Source organism: Lissotriton helveticus, chromosome 6 (genome assembly GCF_964261635.1).
Source record: "Lissotriton helveticus chromosome 6, aLisHel1.1, whole genome shotgun sequence".
In the NCBI taxonomy this organism is placed as follows: domain Eukaryota; kingdom Metazoa; phylum Chordata; class Amphibia; order Caudata; family Salamandridae; genus Lissotriton; species Lissotriton helveticus.
In genome coordinates, this window is record NC_136067.1 from 1,517,336,247 (window position 1) to 1,517,355,554 (window position 19,308).

The 19,308-nt window shown below is 44.0% G+C and overlaps 1 protein-coding gene across 2 annotated transcripts in view; it reads left to right on the plus strand.

Annotated features, from left to right (window-relative positions):
• Positions 1-19,308, plus strand: part of FANCL (FA complementation group L) — a 370,446-nt gene that overhangs the window by 290,874 nt on the left and 60,264 nt on the right. For both annotated transcript variants that reach the window (XM_078649307.1, XM_078649308.1), the window contains one exon: positions 14,432-14,548. In XM_078649307.1, coding sequence (XP_078505433.1) covers positions 14,432-14,548 — 117 coding nt within the window. The remainder of the gene's footprint in view (positions 1-14,431; positions 14,549-19,308) is intronic.

A 19,308-nucleotide genomic window follows, 5' to 3' on the forward strand; every position in this document is an offset into this window, starting at 1 on the left:
GTATTCAGGGCCCAAGTCGTGGAGAGCCTTGTGTGCGTGGGTAATGAGCCTGAACGTGATCCTCTTGCTGACGGGGAGCCAGTGCAGGTCCCTCAGGTGGGCGGAGATGTGGCTGTGTCGGGGGATGTCCAAGACACTGGAGTTTTTTCTGTAGTTTGGCGGTCCCAGCGTAAAGGGCGTTCCTGTAGTCCAGACGGCTGGTGACGAGTGCCTGGGTGACCTTTTTCCTGGTTCCAGTGGGGATCCAGCGGAAGATCTTACGGAGCATGCGGAGTGTTTTGAAGCAGGAGGAGGTAACGGCGTTAACTTGCCTGGCCATCGTGAGGGAGGAATCAAGGATGAAGCCCAGGTTGCGTGCGTGGTCCGTGGGCTTGGGTGGGGGGCCCTGAGCAGGGCGCCACCAGGAGTCGTCCCAGGCAGAGATGGATGGGCCGAGGATGAGGACTTCCGTCTTGTCTGAGTTCAGTTTCAGGCGGCTGAGCTTCATCCAGTCTGCGATGTCTTTCATTCCGTCCTGGAAGCTGGCTCTGGCGGAGGTGGGGTCGTTGGTGAGGGAGAGGATCAGTTGGGTATCGTCGGCGTAGCAGATGATGTTGAGGTTGTGCTTGCATGCGATGGCTGCGAGGGGGCTCATGTAGTTGTTGAAGAGGGTGGGGCTGAGCGAGGAGCCTTGAGGTATGCCCGAGATGATCTTGGTGGCTTCTGCGAGGAAGGGCAAGAGACGGACTCTTTGGGTTCTGTCGGAGAGGAAGGAGGTGATCCATTCCAGGGCCTTTCCTTGGATCCCGGTGTGGCGGAGACGGGTTGTCAGGGTGCGGTGGCAGACCGCGTCGAACGCGGCCGAAAGGTCGAGCAGGATGAGGGCGGCGGTTTCTCCGTTGTCCAGCAGGGTCCGGATGTCGTCGGAGGCCGCGATGAGGGCGGTCTCGGTGCTGTGGTTCGCTCGGAATCCGGATTGCGATGGGTCGAGGGAGCCGTCCGTCTCCAGGAAGGCTGTCAGCTGTTTGTTGACGGTTTTCTCAATTACTTTTGCAGGGAAGGGGAGGAGCGAGATGGGGCGGAAGTATACAGTCTGCAAGTGGCAGATAAACAAAAAATCATATAAAAGGAGAGGATTCGAGACGAGGACAGAGGATAAAGAAAAATTGAAAACAGTTGTGAACAAAGCAATTGCACTTTGAAGAAAATAGTATAATACATGAAGTATAAATGGCTAATGACAAAAACTAAGGAATCAAGAGGGCAGAGGAACCTCTTGAGTAAACGGTGATGGTGCAAACAATTTTTTAGCACTGTCATCTCGAAAGTCGGTAACAGAAGACCACAAAAGCATCCTCTTATGCTTCAGAGATAGGGGAAATACAAAAGTTGTGTCTAGCCTATGGTTATGACAGACGGATTACCACCAAGCTAAGTATGAGAGTTTAGAGGCATCCTTCCAGTGTTTTGTGATCTGCTGGAAAGCAGTAGCTAATAATAAGTCAACAATTTGAATCTGACCTTTTGGTTTTTTCCAACATGTAAAAAGACTGCCTAGGAAAATATTGACACATGTAAGAGGGATGGAGGTCCCAAAAATAGCATTAATTTGGGACCAAACTGATTCCCAAAATTTAAAAACATGGGGGCATGAAAAAAGTAAATGACTGATATCCGCCTGCGAAAACGAACAAGACCAACAGGTATCAGGAGTATCAGAGTGCATTTTATGTAAAGACACTGGTGTCAAAAGTAGTTTCTTATATATAAAGAAGAGAGTTTGTGTGGGTGCTAGCAGCTCTGGAAGACTTCCTAATTTTTGACCAAATTTTATCCTATAAATGTATGGGCCAAATTATGTCTAAATCATTCTCCCAGGCAATCTCAGTTTTAGTTTTAGCTCTTGGTGAAAGTGAAGATAATAAACAAGTGTATAGGGTAGAGGCCCAGGGTGATTTGCGTAGAATGGTTGACCAGCAGTGATTCAATGGTGAGGGAGAGTCAGGTAAAGATTGAAAATATGAGTAAGAATAGAGAGTACCAGAATGTAAAGTTGAAAATCTATTAGAAAATGACGAAGGTAGATGAAAGAGGGAGCTAGCTTTGGAAAAAGTCAAAAAGGAGTCATCTTCAAATAGTTGATGTACCAATAGAATGCCCTTGTCTCTCCAGGTTTTCCAATAGACCGGTTTACCTTTAACACAAATAAAATTATTGTGCCAAATAGTGGAATTAAGGAATGTATTAAAATAATGCGGTTCAATAAGGAGGAGTTTATTTAAGCTGTTGCACGAATATTTGATAATTCGGTGTACAAGGTATGCGTTTTTCTCGTAAAAGATAAATACTCTTGAAAAAAGAATGGGAAAAGGAAGGAATTTGCTAAATCAATCCATAGAGGGAGGTCTGGAGATGGGGGTTTAAAGCCATTTGGAAATATGTTTTAATCGGAAAGCCTTGTGATATTTTGGGAAATCAGGAACACGAACCCCTCCTGATTTCGGACGCGATAACTTTACTAAGGACATTCTAGATTTGTTGTTTAACCAAAGAAAAGAAGTGAGAATGTACTTGATTTTGTGACTTAATACCTTCTGAGATATGGGAACTCTGCGTTGTTGTTGCTAACCTATCGCTGAAATATGCAAACTTTATAGTCTTGGGCGACTTTAATGTTAATATGGACAACAAACAATTCACTCTAGCTTCTCAATTAACCGAGACTCTCAAAGGACAAAATCTCACTCAACGTCAGACAGACAAGGACCCTGAGATCTAATCACCAAGTATTTCTGGTTACCCCTGCTTTAAAAAAGCCAGAGTAGGAGGCCGATCCTTTACAGTAAGAACGGCCCACATATGGAATTCCCTACCTGAGACAATAAGGAATACAAACTCGGAATTTGCCTTAAGCAAACTTCTTAAAACCTGTTTTTTTAACCTCCCTTAACTCGGAAACTTATTGGCAGTTCACTTCCTCTTCCTGTACTCCACAACTAGCGCCGGGACACCTCCGTTGGAGGTAGCTCTGCACTCTACAAACTACTAAAATGAATAAAAAATAAATGGGAATGGAAATTGGAATGTTAGATAAAGGATAAAGGATAATGGGTGTTAGCACCATTTTAATAGTGTCAAGCCAGCCGCACCACGAAAGATATAGAGGGTACCATTTGGTTGTGCGGGAAGTGAGTTTCTCAATACATTATTGAAGTTTAGCTCAATTGATGATTTTATGGAGGTGGTAAACCATATACCTAGATATTTTATGTGAGTAGGGTTCCATGTGAAATTAGAGATGGAAAAATCAGATTTGAAATTGTGTTTTGACAAAGGTAATATTTTGCATTTATCGTTATTTATTTTGTAACCAGAGACTAAAGAGTACGAATCAACGGCCTTTAAGAAAGCCGGTAAGGAATCTTGGGGATTAGAGAGGAATAAAAGAACAACATCAGCATATGCAGCCAATTTGATTTGTAGAGATTTAGACGTGTATCCCATAATGGATGTATTTTGTCTTATCTGAGACAAAAAGGGTTCTAATGCTAAATTAAAGAGAAAAGGAGATAAGGGACATCCTTGTCTTACACCTTTTATGAAGAGAAAAGTAGGAGGAAGTAAGACCGTTGGCAAATATAGCGGCTTTAGGGTTTGAATACAGCAAAGAAATCAGGGAAATAATTTTTGGGCCAAAGCCAAACAATTTAAGAGTCTGAAAACTAAAAGGCCAGTACACACTATCAAACACCTTCTCTGCATCTAGGGCAATGGCAGCAAGGGACAAGAAAGGCTAGAGGATTTGGAAATAATATCAAAGAAAAAGCGGGTGTTATCGTTCATAGATCTACCTTTAACAAAGTCTGACTGTTCCTTCCCCAAAAGATGGGGCAATAGAGGCTCCTACCGAAAAGCTAATGACTTCGAAAAGATTTTATAGTCTATATTAACTAGGGAGATGGGTCGATAATTTTTGCAGCAACGTAAATTTTACCCCTCTTTTGAAATGAGAAAGATTAAGGTGTCCATAAAGGTGCCAGAGGAGTATCCAGAAGAAAGAATAGAAGTTATTAAAGTATGTAATTTAGGAAGAATAAGTTGAGCATAATGTAAAAAGAATTCAATGGTAAAACCATCAGGTCCTGGAGCTTTGTCTTTTTTTAAGGGATTTTAGAACATTAAGTAAATCGGTCTGAGTCGAATCAAATTCAAGAGGCTCAAGATGTGAAGAGAGGGGTGGGGGTTTATGGATTGAAGAGAGATAGAGGGAAATATCATCCTCAGTAGGATATGACTCCGGAGTATACATCTTCTTGTAGAAATTAACACATTCTTGTAAGATGTCAGCATCTTTGTGTTTAGAACTATTGGTATCTGATAAAATAGAATCTATATGAAGTTTATTTTGTTTGGTTTTCAAATAATTGGCTAACAATTTGCCATATTTATTCTGGCCACCACAGAATTTAGTGCTAGTCTTTAAGAGGAACAAGGAGGCCGCATCTGTTGTATCCTTGTTATATTGAACCTTAGCATTGATAAGACTAGTTAAACAATCTTTAGATTTGGAAGTGTAATAGGTGTGTTCTAAAGAGTTTATTTTTGAAAGGAGTTCTTTATTTATAATCAGAAATGATTTGCGTTTATCAGAGGTATATCTAATAATAAAGTCTTTGGCAGAAGCTTTAAAGGCGTCCCATATTATATGGAAGGGCAAGTTGTCTACGTCATTTAGAAGAAAGTATTCATTAAAAAAAAGAGGTAAAGGAGGTGTTAAAAGTAGAATCATGAAGCAGAGAGTTATTGAAGCGCCAACTACGAAGATGATCTGTATGAGGTAAAAGATACAAGAGAATGGAGACTGGGACATGATCAGAAATAAGGGGCCGATTGGGATTGTGGTGAATCGGCATCCTCCGGGCCGGCGGAAACCACCGCCGGCCCGGAGGATGCGGATTCACCGCTGCGGTGATTAAAAAGACCCCCCGCCAGATTAGGATGGCAGGGGGGTCATCTGCGGACAGGAAGACCGTCGGCCGCCTTTCCGCCGCGGTCGCCTTCCGACCGTGGCGGAAAAGCTCTAATATGGTGGCGGTACACCGCCAGCCATATTAGGATGCATGCAGAAACATGCTTTTCGACGGCGGGTTTTCCGCCGTGGAAAAGCATGTGGTCTTTTGTGTTTGGGGGCCGTTGCGGGCCTCCAGGGGTGATGGGGATGGGGGGTGCACATGTGGGATACCTATGGTACCCCCCTGCCTTTGCATGCACAAAGCGGCAGGCACCGCGCGGTGCCTGCTGCTTTGTACATGCAAAGGGAAAACATGCATATTTAACATTGCGGAGGGTGCTGCTTCAAGCAGCACCCGCCGCAATGTAACTATACAGGATGTGACCGCCAGGGTGGCGGTCACATCCTAATTCCGAGGGAGGGAACGCCGCTGGCCCTGCGGACGGTCCCTCCACCTCGGGGGTGGCGGACGGACGCAGGTCCGTCCGCCATCCTAATAGGCCCCTAGGTATGGGACCTATATCTGCAGAGATGAAAAATTGGGAGACATTGTGTGATATAAAAAAATAATCTATTCTTCATTGAGTCTGATGTGGTGGAGAAAAAAAAGTGAATTCTTGTAGTTTCGGATTACCAAGTCTCCAGGCATCAGATAAGTGTAGGTGTTTGATGGTTTGCATAAAAGTTTTATGTGGCTTTGAAGGAATGAAAGGTGATGGGGATTTCCTATCTCAAAAAGGGTTGAAAACCTGGTTGCAATCTCCAGCTAAAATCACATTAGGATCAAAATGATGAGATATCAATTGATTCATATGAGACCAAAAAGGAGCATCTCCAGAAGTAGGGGCATAAACATTAAAAAAAGAGAGAGGGATACCATCAATTTCTAGCTTGGTATATATCCATCTACCTTCTTTGTCTTTCAATTGCGAAGCAAGGGAAGCCGTCAAAGATTTATGGATTGGAGTGACAACACCATTACGTATACCATCTACAGGTGAGTAAAAAAGTTCACCATCCCAGTTTCTCCTCAGTTTTAAAGATTCAGAATCATTAAGATGAGTTTCCTGCAATAGAGCAATTTTTTTTTGTGAAAATCTTTTTATTGTAAAACTCAGCTCCATAACAGTGCACATCAGTCAGCATCGGAAGTTCATTGGCAAATACAGACAAATTCAATCAAGAAAACCCCCCCATCATCATCATCCAGATCAGCCTACCCACAATAATCAAACCCTTATGAACATCCGCAATAGCAATAGAGCAATTTTAACATCTAATTTAGATAGATACGATAAAACCCGTTGTCTCTTAATAGGGGAGTTTAAACCTTTAACATTTCATGTACAAATCTTTAAAGCCATAACTCAGGAACAATGAGTATAAAATACATTGAATCCATCATAATACCACTGCAAATAAGTCATATCAAAAACATAAGAATGCATGTAATATTTGAAACTTGAAAAATTGGAAAAAGAAAGGAGAGAGAAGAGATGAACGAGGAAGAAAAATAACAGGTCTATTTCTTTTTCTTTTTTTTTTATCTTTATTTATCATTTTCCCAAAAAAAAAGGTACATAAACAAAAAGGAAGCATACATGTTGCAATATATATCTGAGTCAGGTGTCATCACAAAGGTCACATATACAAAGTTTTAGCAGTACGAGCTAAGTCAAAGGACACTACTAAAACAAAAGATAAGGAGCGCAGTGGAACAATAGTACAATATACCCCAGGGAACTGCATAATCAATAGGGAGGAAGCAGAACTACCGTACATCAAGCACATAAAAACAAGAGCTGAATAAGTCTCACCTCCCTCTGCCCCTCAACCAATCCCCTCAGGAGCCATCGAAGGAGTGGATGGAGGCTGAGTACCATCCACTGCGCCAGCCATATATGTGCGATACGGACCCCAGATGTCAATAGGTCTGGATGCAGAGGGAACCATGGCCGAGTATTCAGTACTATTGGTGTTGCATTGCGCCAAGCTTCGGAGCCAGGAGCTGTGTGACGGAGGGCGTCTGTCACACCACCGCAGTGCCACTTCCCGTTTAGCCAATAGGAAACAGAGCGCAGCCAATTTGCGTACATTTTTCGGGAATTCTGCCATATATCCCAAAAGGGCAATCTCAGGGATCGGAACCAAGTGTATGTGCAGCATGGCGCTAAGTGTGACGTGGACCTTGGACCAGAAACTGTGGAGCGCGGGACAGGACCATGAAAGGTGCGCAAAATCAGCAAATGGGCCGCCGCACTTGGGGCAAGCATGGGGGCGCGAGGAGTCTATTCTGTGTAGTCTTGCTGGGGTGAAGTACAGCCTGCGTAGAAATTTGAAGTGCAGAAGTTTGTGTTTACTGTTAAGAGAAATGTCTTTGGTCGCTCTGCAACACCACTGCCACTGATCGTCCGTGATGGTACTATCCAAATCCGCCTCCCAGGCAGCTCGCACCAAATGATCCCTGGAGGGGAGGAGCTCGCAGCACATTTGATGTAGCTTAGATACCAAATGAGTGCTCGAAGTGTGTTGAATAATGAATGTGAGGGGAGCCATCTCCTCTGGAAGGGAGCGGGAAGGAAGAGAAGGACGCTCGCAGGAGGGAGCGCAGTCTGGTCAGCACGAAGGAGTCCATGAAGGACCGCTCCAGGAATCGGGGATCTTCTGTAAGCATGAACGCATGGCCATCAGGGAACAGGTCCCCAATGGTAGCAATGTGAAACTTGGACAGCGTGTGTTGCACCACTGTTTCCCCAGTAATTGGTAGCCAGGTGGGATTGGGCAACGGGAGACTCGGGGAATACAGTTGAGGAAGGCCAACAAGGCGGCCCAGTCTACCCCACGCCCAGCAGGTCGACGAAACCGTTTGAATGTCTCGAGGATCTCTAGGGAAGCCCGACGGCAGGGTGGTGGACAGCAATCCCGGCAAGACCAGATCGGCCTCCGGCCGCAAATAAGGAATCCGGGCATCTGGGTGGAACCACGGGTGCGCATAGGAGCACTGCGCCACCAGAAAATAAAGATAAAAATCAGGTACGCCAAGGCCCCCCCGATCATAGGGGAGCGTCAGTACCTGCCAGGACACTCGCGGCAACTTATTCCTCCACACTAGTTTCAACAACAGTGAGCGTAGTTGTGTGAAGAATGTTTTCGTGAGGGGCACCGGTATATTGTTGAATAAGTATAAGAACCGCGGCAGTACTATCATTTTAATGATGGCGATACGCCCAACCATGGATAATGGCAGACGAATCCATCTTTCGATCTGTCCCTCTAGGGCCGTGAGCGCCGTACCGTAGTTTAGTCTGATAATGGATTCCGTGTCCAGATTTGATTTGATTTGATTTTGGGTTTTATAGAGCGCATAGCTATCCTAGGGCATCCCAGCGCTAGTGACCACTGTCCTGTGGGGTGAGGAAACAAGAGGTACGTGGATGCCCAGGTATTTTACAGAGTCCTGGCTCCAAGTGAGGGGGAAGGGACACGAGCACTCGTTCGTGGCGGGCGTGAGAGGAAATACTACGGATTTATGCCAGTTGATGCGGAGGCCAGAGTACTTGCCAAATCTGGCGATTTCTAATAGCAATGGTTCAAGATTGAACTGAGGTCTATTTCTAATATTCAAGTTAGTTCTTAGGTGGCTTGAACAATGCCACTTAACACTGAGTTCCCTGTGGAGTTAGCACGCTCCACAGGGAAATCAGTTTTAAGTGGTATTGTTCAAGCCACCTAATGGTGTTTGGTGTGGAAGGCAGTAGTTTATTAAGTTCAGCATTTCTAAAAATAACATTTAAAAAAGTGTATTTTTATTTTATATTCATAGTTCATGCAAGATGACTTCTGTTCCGTCTTTTGTCTAGTAATAGATGATTTTACGAGGATGGAGATTTGGAAGTGATCATCCAGTAGGTAACAATATCTTAACCTCATTTTAAAGAGGTTAGGTGCTTCAAATGCAGATGCAGTACAATGTATTTCTGGTTGTCAGAATCTGATTAGTCCTGTACTTATTTAGGTCCTCTGCAGATGCACGGTTTTTAACAAGTGGGTGTTATACTATCTGTTATTTTTCTTTTTAAAGAGGATAGAGAAATGCATATTTGCAAACACGTAGCTGTGGTGTATTGGATTGTAAAGATAAGAGATGAGTTTTGTATATTATTGTTTTACCTCATCTCTGTTTATTTCCATGTCGCTACAAACCATGTAATTACCAGGATTAGGTTAATATCCTCTAGAGAGTAAGATGATTGATTGTTTCTGTCAGCACGAACATATCTGATTTTGGTATGATAAAGTGAGCATTAGTCACCACTAATCTTCAGCTTTATTAATATGTATTTCAGATTATTTACTTAGGTCTTAGTAGACCGGGTATTGACATTGTTTAGTTTTAGATATGCATGATAATCATTGCATGTGAGTATTTGAGTAATATGGTGGAGGTTGGAGAACTCTATTCTAGAAGGAAGTTGGCATTTTCCCGAGGGGCCTTCCTGATATACTATTTGGTCTTGTTGAAAGGGTATCTTGTTTGTGCATAACATTACCTATCTTCTGATCTGAGTCATCTGGTAGAATCGAGCATTGATGTCTTGATCTGTATTTTGAGAGACTGGTGTGACAATTTGATGGCATAAAGTGTAGCAGCGAGCACTTCAGCATCCTTGATACTGGCTTCAGTTTTGCTAGTTAGGTTAGTTACAAGAATTTGGATTTCGGTGGATTGGATTGGAATGGAGGCGTCATAATAGGAGTTTTGGAAATTATGTGCTTGCAACACTTCCCTCCACAGAGAACAAGCAACACTCATTGTTGAGTAGGATTCTTTAATTTCTTTACAGCAAAATGACTTCTTGTCCTGGAGCAAAGTATTAAATAACCTTTCTAGTTCAGGAATTTGGTTTCCATTTATCCCTATCTACATGCAGACATCCAAATAAGTCCATTTGTATAAAGGTTTCCATGTACAGATTATCATTGGCCCTCATTCTCCTCCCAGGTATCTTGTAGAGAGGACAAAACAGTCTCCGTATTTCACTTTCATTGGTACGACTGTTTCTCCTTTTTGACTACCACCCCTACTTGTTGTCTAAAGGAAACATCAATTGCTTCTTGCCAGGAAATTATAAGGCAATAATCAGCAAGAGAGATAGGGATTAAGGGTAAACAGGACGGAACATTCTTGGTCCCCCTAATCAATGCAATCAAAAGCAACGAAAGAGTGTCCCTCTCAAAAAGAGGAGCAGTGGACAAAAGAAAAAAGAATCATTCTGGATTATTTTACAAAGCCCTCACTCACCAACCTAGTTGGTGACATGCTTCATCCTCTGGCCCCACCAGGAAGGTCTAAAACCAACCCGGGTGGCTTCGACGCCAGAATTACTGCGGAGCTGGTTAGTATTTGTGTCTCTGGTAAGTGATGTGAGTTAAAAGTGACCAGGTTGTGTCCCAAAGAAACTTTATTCACAGGCCAAACCGGCACAGTTAAAAAGGGAGGGGGCAATTGGGAAGCTGGATCGATGTGTCAGCTATGCCACGCTAGGTGAGGTCAACATGTTTCTGCCTACTAAAATGCAAATCGCTAGGCATTCGTCAGGACCAGTGTATAGACCCCAGCGGTCTGAGCACGCTAAGGATCACCCTGACCTGGTGGCCATTTATGTGAAAATTGAACAAAAGCAGGGAAAAATATTAAAAACCTGTTGCAAGCAGGGTACTCGCAAAGTATCAGCAACCAGCAGCTATATGAGGTGCGAGCATTGAACGCACCATGGGTCCCGGGAGGGGGGTGGAGGCTAGTAGGCAAACACCCAGCAAAGCCAGGCACCCACTTGGAACCTGGATCGACCTCTCTTACCGGACTCTGTCGATTTTGAAAAGAGGGTCACGGGCTAGTCTTTGGCTGTTAGTACAGGTCTCATGTCGCATAATTATGTGAGGTGCTTTATATGGAGCTGTTTTTGTCCCCTTCCCCTATGCCCTTTCCCTTGTGTCCTGTATGAGTATGGGTTGTCTGGCCTCATACTGTACCCAACATTTCTATTGGATGTAAATGAGTATATTTGTAGTCCTTCGCCTTTAGAAGATGACTGTGCTCATTGTCTCGTGGTTTGATATACCAATTGTTGCAGATAACCTGAACTGTTTGGCACCTTCGCTCATTTCCCTGCTCTCCTGGGCCATGATCACACTGAGACTGGGGTTGGCTTCTGGATCAATTTTCCTCCTGTTCTCACCACTCCCCGTGCCTCCGGAACCAGCCAGATTTGGTGGTCTTGCTCCAGACAAGGCAGTAGTGAAAGGGTTGGGGTAGCGACCATGCTCTGTTTTGCGGGCCGTGACTTTGGACTCCATACTTTAATCACATCTGAGTGATCCACCTTCAAGACTATAGTATGCAATTCCGGACCTTTTGCAGATACTCTAGAGTGGGGATGCCTATGCATTGGTGACCCAGGGGATGGAAGTCCACAAATGGGAAAGTAACCTGTAGTCTGGGGCTCTTCTGAGGCTTGAGAACTGGCTACCCCTTCAGTCCTCCTCATGATGTGGTGGGAACCTTATGGAGATGTAAATCATGAAACTGGTTGATACCTATCTTGTCCTGAATTATTTGTATCATCCACAAGGGTAAGATTGGATACCAGTTTATGATCTGATTCCGACCTTATAGCTGTGTAATTAGAAGGAATGAGCTATTTAGAATTGCTCCTAGAAGAACCTCTGTAGATTGTGGATAGATTGTAAGAGATGTGGAGCGACTGTCTTCACTTGCTGGAGAAATGTAAGGTTATGATTTCCACAAACAATGTGCTGGGTACATAAACACATGTTTAGTCTTTAGTGCAAAGATTGACTTGAGGTTAGAAGGTGGTGTTTGTTGGAAAGGTTCATTTGCATATAACTGATATTTCTGTCATTGCTGCTAGGTAAAAAGAGTTCTAGTTTCTAGAAAATGAGAATGACTTAAGCCTCTTAAGATCTTAATTGTTGGGCAGTGTCCTCAACTGTAGATCTGTACATATTCCCACTGACTGCGTCATCATAATTTCTCCTTTGGAGGCGAAGGGGGTTCAGATTGAGAGTTTGTCTGTCTGTCCGAGAGGGCATGATGATTTCATGGTGGTACGTCGAACGCTTTTGTGAAACAAGTCAGAATCTTAGTAGATTGTTTCAGTAGATTGAATATAAGGATGAAAATAATTTCCTCCAGTGACTGTGCCCAGGATACCCTGATGGTTTCTTGGTGGTACGTCTAACACATTTATGAAAAAAGACAGCATTTTAGTAGAGTGTTTCAGTAGATTGAAAATAACAATGAGAACATTTTCATCCAAGGACTGTGGCATGATTTTCTCATTCTTTCAACATGCAAATGGAGAAGGGGAGGTTAGGCCACCGTACTTCCTCCCTAACCCAAATACTACAATACGAAAAGGAATGCTCAAATTGAAACAGGACATTTTCTCCTGTTTGGGAATTCAAGTCCAAGCCCTATTTGGTCATCACAAGAATTCTGTCAGGACATGTGGACCAATCTTTCGGAAGAGGAAGCTTCACACACAGTTTGTGTCATGCTTCATCATCAACAACTTCTCCCCACCCTGGTAGGACAGTGACACCAGGGCAGACTTGACATTACTCAAGATGACAAGCGATAGCTATTTTCAAGACCATCTCCCTAAGCGCCTCCAGCAGCTGGGAGAGGGTGTGATCTATGTAGGTTTCGAAGCACAATGGTCTTTTGACAAATGTCTGACGAAAGAGGATATCATCCCCTCCTAGACCGGGGAGCCTTTATCCCCTTAATTTAGGGTGTTATGTACTTATGTCCAGGTAGGAGTCACCTGGGGTTTTGGGTTCACCATATGTTGCTTGTGGTGTTTAGGCCAGTCCACTAGGGATCCTTGGCCCTAAAGAGTATCCACAACCTATATAGGCTAACTACAGGAGCAGAAACATTTTGGCTTAGGGAGATGGTTTGAGCCATTGCTCTAAATTGCCATCTCCTTGTTGTTTTTAGATATACCTGTGGTCCCAAATATTAAAGGTGTTATACCTGGGTACCCCAAAGTATTTTTAATTTATCTGCATCCCGCCATTTGTCTAGTGGTCAAAATGCCTTATCTAAGAACTCCCTTCTTAGTTCGAGTCCATCAGGAGGTTGAGTCTGCCCTGTTGGCACTGTCCTACCAGGGTGGGAAGAGGTTGCCGCTAATGAAGCATGACACACACTGTGATTTGTCTTCCCACGTGTCCTGACAGCATTCCTGCGACGTCCAAATAGGACTTGGACTTGAATTCCAAAATTGGAGAAAAAGTAATTTTTCAATTTGAGCTACCATACCTTTTCATGTTGTAGTGTAATGAGTTTCTCATTGCCATAATCTCATAAGTATAAATTGCAGATTTCAGTTCGGTAGGCAGTGACATCTATTTTCCTACGATATATAGAATTATGATGCTTTTTGGGCAGTTATCAGTTGCAGATATCGAATAATCAATGTTAGTATTGAAGAATCATAGATCTGTTTTCACTACTCCTTTTATTTGCTTTGCAGTGCGTATTTGCTATTATGATTTAATGTATAGATGTGCATGCAAGATGCTAAATGGTCTTTGCTGTGTACTTAAATATTTCAGGTGTGTATGCTTTCCTGGTAATTGTTGCATTCTGTACCTTCAAGTTGGTAGGGTATCTGGATTTTATTGATCCACGTATGAGCTCTGGTGGGTTAGTAGAAGGGGACAGTGGTGAAAGGTATATTAGAAAGGGAACCAGAGAGAAGTAACTAATTGAGGTGCGCATATAAGCCCTAGAAATACAGTAACAAAGGGAAGAGAGAAAAGTTGTGAGAAAAGGACCAGGGAAAATTATACGTCTAATATCAAGCAGGCTAGAGTATGAGGAAAAAAAAATATGGGTGATAATCTCATATAAGAAACCCTATTAAGTTTTTTTTTTGCATATGCTCAGAGCAATTTTATTTGGGGATTAACAATTCAGGACAATTGAACATGTTAAAAAGTAAAATTTATAGGCATAATGTGGTCATCGTTAATTGGTGAAATAATGTCAACCACTTGCCTCAGTTGAGTGGAAAATTACAGTGAACAAAGTAAAATTAGCACACATTCCATAGAGGTGGCAGATTAGATTAGTAAATTACTGTTCTAGCAATAAACCAAGGTAAAATCATTCTCAAGGTGGCAATGGATTTCTTGTTGAAACTGAAACATGTTTTCAATCCTTCCCGAGACGGTTGTCTTGGCCTGCCCATATAGGACTGATGCACTATAACTATATACTGTATATAGTTATAGTACATCCATATGTTCAAATTTAGTGGGACTACTTTCAGTGTGAGGAAATTAATCTCATGCCCCGTAAATGCATTTATTTTGTTAAACTTCAGTTCTTTTTTCTTTTTTTTACAGGATTACAGTATGGACTGTGGGATATGCTATGCTTATCGACTTGATAATGCAATACCTGATCAAGTTTGTGACGATCCTCGGTGCGGCCAGCCATTCCATCAAGCTTGCTTGTATGAGGTACAGCATTTCATTTTTTCCATCTCTATAATGAATTTTCCTAGCCACCTGAAGCCATTGCTGTCCTCAGTAAGCATACCCAGTGAAAAGTTGTGGTCTAGATGTTTTTTGAAGAAATGCTCTAGAACTGGTGGATCTAGCTGTTGTGGTTGGTAACCACATGGACAAGCTACTTCATTTGATCAGTTTTTATCAGGTCACCTTTTCACATTCTTCCCTGTGTCTGTTTTGAGCTTCTAGATTATTCATGGCTTTTTCATATTGTGCTGTTGCATAGGTTGAAAAACCTATATACTAATACATCTTTTTGTCTGGCCTAAGCAAATAACGTTTGCTTTCAAAAATAAAAATCTATATATTTACATATAGAGTCTCCTACAGCCATTTGCTTGTTGATGTGATTCCCCCTGCATTTCTTGTTAATCACAACTTTTGGATAACCTAGAAGAGTATTTGTCATTCACTATTATGCCACTGGGTGTATAATTCCACCCCTTACAGAGTGATTTCATTGCAGTGCATGAGGTGCATTGATTTCAGTAGCTGCAAAAGCAGAATGCTTGAGCCATCATGAAAAGTGGGTCCGTCAGTAATGGCAAGACATTGTACATGTTAGCCAACTGCTTATTAGAAATATGATGTACATGGGTTCTTAAAGGTATTATTTGGCTTATTTAGTCTTTATGCACTTATACAAAAACATATTTTCACTATTGCATAAACTTATGCCAGAAAAGCTTTTAAATGTAAGGCATCAGATTTGAACATTACTTGTTTTATTTACTGGCAACCAGTGAAGCTCTAGTAAGATTCCTGTGGCCTTCTAGTACTTGGACAAGATTGCAACTATGTGTGGCACTGTTGGACCAGCTGTAAAACAGTGGCTTGAATCTGGAGCTCCAGTGGTTATACACACCATCCAGCCAAGAGGAGCATGAACCTCCTTCCCATCTGCACTGGACCAGTAACATATATTATGTGTATTTTTATAGTGCCTAATCACCTGTGAGGGTATCCTGGTGCTTAGCAGGTGTATGGTGCTTGCCTTGAGGGATCTTCAGCTTCTTGCAGAATTCAAGAAGTGATAAGAAGGCTCTGGTGTGGGAGATCGTTCCACACTTTAGGAGCAATGTATGAAAAAGCAAAGCCTCCTGCTTTTGCGTAAGTGTGATGCTTGTGCAAGTGAGAGTCCAGCTAAATGGAGGTGCTTGATAGGTTGCTGTAACCAGCTGTTCAGGTAGACAGGAACTCGGTTGTACAGTGCTTTGTATGTGTGGATAAGGAGCTTGAAGTGTGCACGTTTATCTATAGGAAGCCAGTGTAGCTTCCTGTGGTGTGGGGTGATGCAAGACTAGGATAGGACATTAAGGACTAGTCTGACTATTGTGTTCTGAGCGGTCTGAAGTATTTTTGTGAGCTGGTGTGTGAATCCTGATTAGAGAGAGTTCCCGTAGTCCAATCTGCTGGTGATGAGGGCTTGGATGACCGTTTTCCTGGTTTTAGTTAGCCAATTGAAAACCTTTTTCAGCATCTCAGGGTGCGGAAGCAGGCCATGGCGATAGTATTGACCTGGGCAGACATGGCAAGCTTGCTGTCAATGATGATATAGAGGTTTTGTTTTTGTGTGGTGAGAGTGGGTTGGAGGTCCGTAGGCCACCAGGGAGAGTTGCACAACGAACTATCTTTTCCAAAGATCACCACTTTGATCTTGTCCATGCTGACTGAGGCAGTTTGACTTCATCCAGGTGGCCTCATCGGTCATGCACAATTTGAATTTGTTTCTTATGTTGGGTATTCTATCTGAGCAGTTCAGTATCAATTGTGTTTCATCAGCGTAGGTGAGTATGTCAATGCTGTGTGCGCAGATGATGTCTGCCAGCAGTGTCATGTTGATGTTTAAGTGGGTCGGGCTGAGCGAGGAACCCTACAGGACTCTGCAGCTGAGTTTCAGGGCTTCTGAGGAGTATCATGGCATGTTGACTGTTTGTGTTCTTCCAGTACGAAAGGTGCAGTTCCATTTGAGGACGGGTCCTGGGATTCCAACCTCATGAAGTCCCCTGATCAGGACAGGATGAAAGACTGTGGAAGGCTCCAGAGAGGTGAAGAAGGATGAGGGCTGTGGTTTCCTCCTCTGTCGAGAATCAACCGGATGCAGTCTGTTGCTCCTATGAGGACTCTCTCTGCACTGTGGTCTGACCTAAAACCTGATTTACATAGGTCTGTAAGAGCTCAGTGCTGGGAGAGAAATAACCTCCAGAAAACAGGAGGCAGCTAGCTAAAGAGGCCCAGGTGATAGAGACATGATGCAATCTTAACAGTGCCCTGCCAAGAGCCATAGAAAGATTGTTGGCAGGCACGAAGGGCATTACTCAGGGCTGGATCGATCAAAATCAAATACCATGGAAGCTACTTTGAGCGGAGAGTCCCACCTGAGTCTGGTACAAGAGAGAAGCCTACAAGACATTTGACATTTAATTGATTTCATAATAAGTGACTTCACTTTCTTCTTTTCGAGACACAAAGGTTTCTTATGCATAGAGTCAACTTAGTCATCCTCTCGTTATATAGCGGGTCTCCTCGAAGCTAAGATACTAGTGACAGCCACGTCAGATTAAGTGTCATTAGTTGCTATTAACTCAGTTGGTGCCAACTTGAAATCCCAGCTTCTAGGAGCCCATGCGAGGGGACTCCCATTGGTCTTGGTTTCATTTGTTCCAGGCAAGGGCAGAAGGCCCAACCACACAAGTGGCGCACAGTTTGTATCAGCACAAGTGCGTCAATGCTGGATATTAGGAATTTTGTGGATTCCTGCGGATTCCGGAAGTTTCCATTACAGAAATGTAGGGAAAATGCCTAATTGCAGGCAAAGTTTGAGGTTTGCAAGGCACTTTGGGCGAGAAAATATCATGGGATTCATGCAAGACACCACCACCCTGGAATCCCCTAGTTGTCTAGTTTTAAAAAAATGGCTGTGGTTGGTAAGTTTCCATGGGTGACAGCTGAGCACAGCCCCAAGTTCCGCAGCTACCCCTGTTGTTGATCTCTCCACGTACCAATTTAGGGCCTTTTGTGTCAAGGCCTCTTGGCCCACCCACACGAGTGAGGTACCATTTTTATCGAGCACTTGGGGGAATTCTGTGTGGTAGGAAATGTGTGGCTTCATGTGTGGCTTCCTGCAGATTCCAGGAGTTTTCCTCACACAGAATGTGAAGAAAATGTGGGTTTAGTCAAAGCTTGAGTTTTGCAGAGTATTGTGGGTAAGAAACTGTTGTGCAGTGCATGCGAAGGACACCACCCTAGATTCCCTCGGGTATATCGTTTTGAGAACGGGCTAGATCTGTCAGGATTTCAAGGTGGCAGCCTACCCAAGCCTCTAAGTGCAGCCACCCTACCCATTGCAAGTGGGACGATATTGGGAGTTAGCCAAGCTCTCCTGGCCCATATGTAAAAACAACACCCAAAAGAATCAAATGTCCTCTTGCTTGGCACTGGGATGTAGTTCTTTAGTCTGCAGGGGAGCAGAAAAACTGTTGAGGTTTTATGGGCCAGGGAGGGGTTTGATGTTTGAATGGGCAAGACCCATCAAATTATTGTATTAAAAGATATGGTCAGTGGCAGTGATCCTCCTGCGCAGCCTTCGCTCACATGGATAGAATCCTTCCTTTCAGGGCGCTCGTTCCAGGTATGGGATGGCAACTCCCACTCTGCCTCCCTCCCCCTTGCGAGCGGAGTCCCCCAGGGGTCATCACTAAGCCCCACTTTATTTAACGCTTACATGGCCCCCCTCGAGGATGTCGTCGCCCCCTTCGGGATTAAGATAGTGAGCTATGCGGACGACACGCAATTGGTCGTCTCACTCTCACATCTGGACAATCACCCAGACAATCTGCCGAACTGCCTCCAGCAAATTACCACTGGATGTGCGAGTCATCGCTCAAGCTAAACGGATCAAAGACAGAAGTCATGCTTTTGGGCAAGCAATGGACCACCATCCCCTCATCGGTCTGGCCAGACGTCTTCGGTGAAGTACCCACCCCGAAACAAGTAATTAAGACCTTAGGAGTCTGGCTGGAACCCGAGCTGTCTCTGAAAACCCAAGCAGCCAAAACGGCAGGCACCTGTTTTGGTCTCATGCGCTCCATCCGCAGGATCCTCCCACTACTTCCGCCCCTATCTAGGAAACTCTTGGTCCAAGGCCTGATCCTTGCGCGGCTAGACTACAGTAACACGGTCTATCTAGGAGCTCCTGAAGCCACTATGGCTAAACTTCAGCGTACGCAAAACGCAGCTGCCCGGCTCCTTATGAATCTCCCTTCCAGAGTCTCAGCCAGACCAGCGATCAAGGCCCTCCACTGGCTTCCAATACGACAAAGGGTAGAATTCAAGGCCCTGTGCACCACACACAAACTTCTCAACGGTCTCGGCCCTGCTATCCCGAGAGACCTGGTTACCCCCTACAAGGCCCCCAGGTCCCTACGCTCGGACAATGAGCGTCTGGCCAACGTCCCCAGATACAGGAAGGCACGCACCGGCGGTCGACGCTTTTCTGTAAAAGCATCCTCAGGATGGAACTCACTTCCTCGCCCCCTGAGGCTGGAACCCAGCCATCTCCTTTTCCGGAAAAAATTGAAAACGCTGCTGTTCCCAAAATAAAGTCCCCTCCCCCCCCTCTGGTCTCCACAAATGCTACAGCGCGGGGATGCCTCCGGGTCACCAGGCGCTCTATAAATCGCTAAATAAATAAATAATAATAAATATAT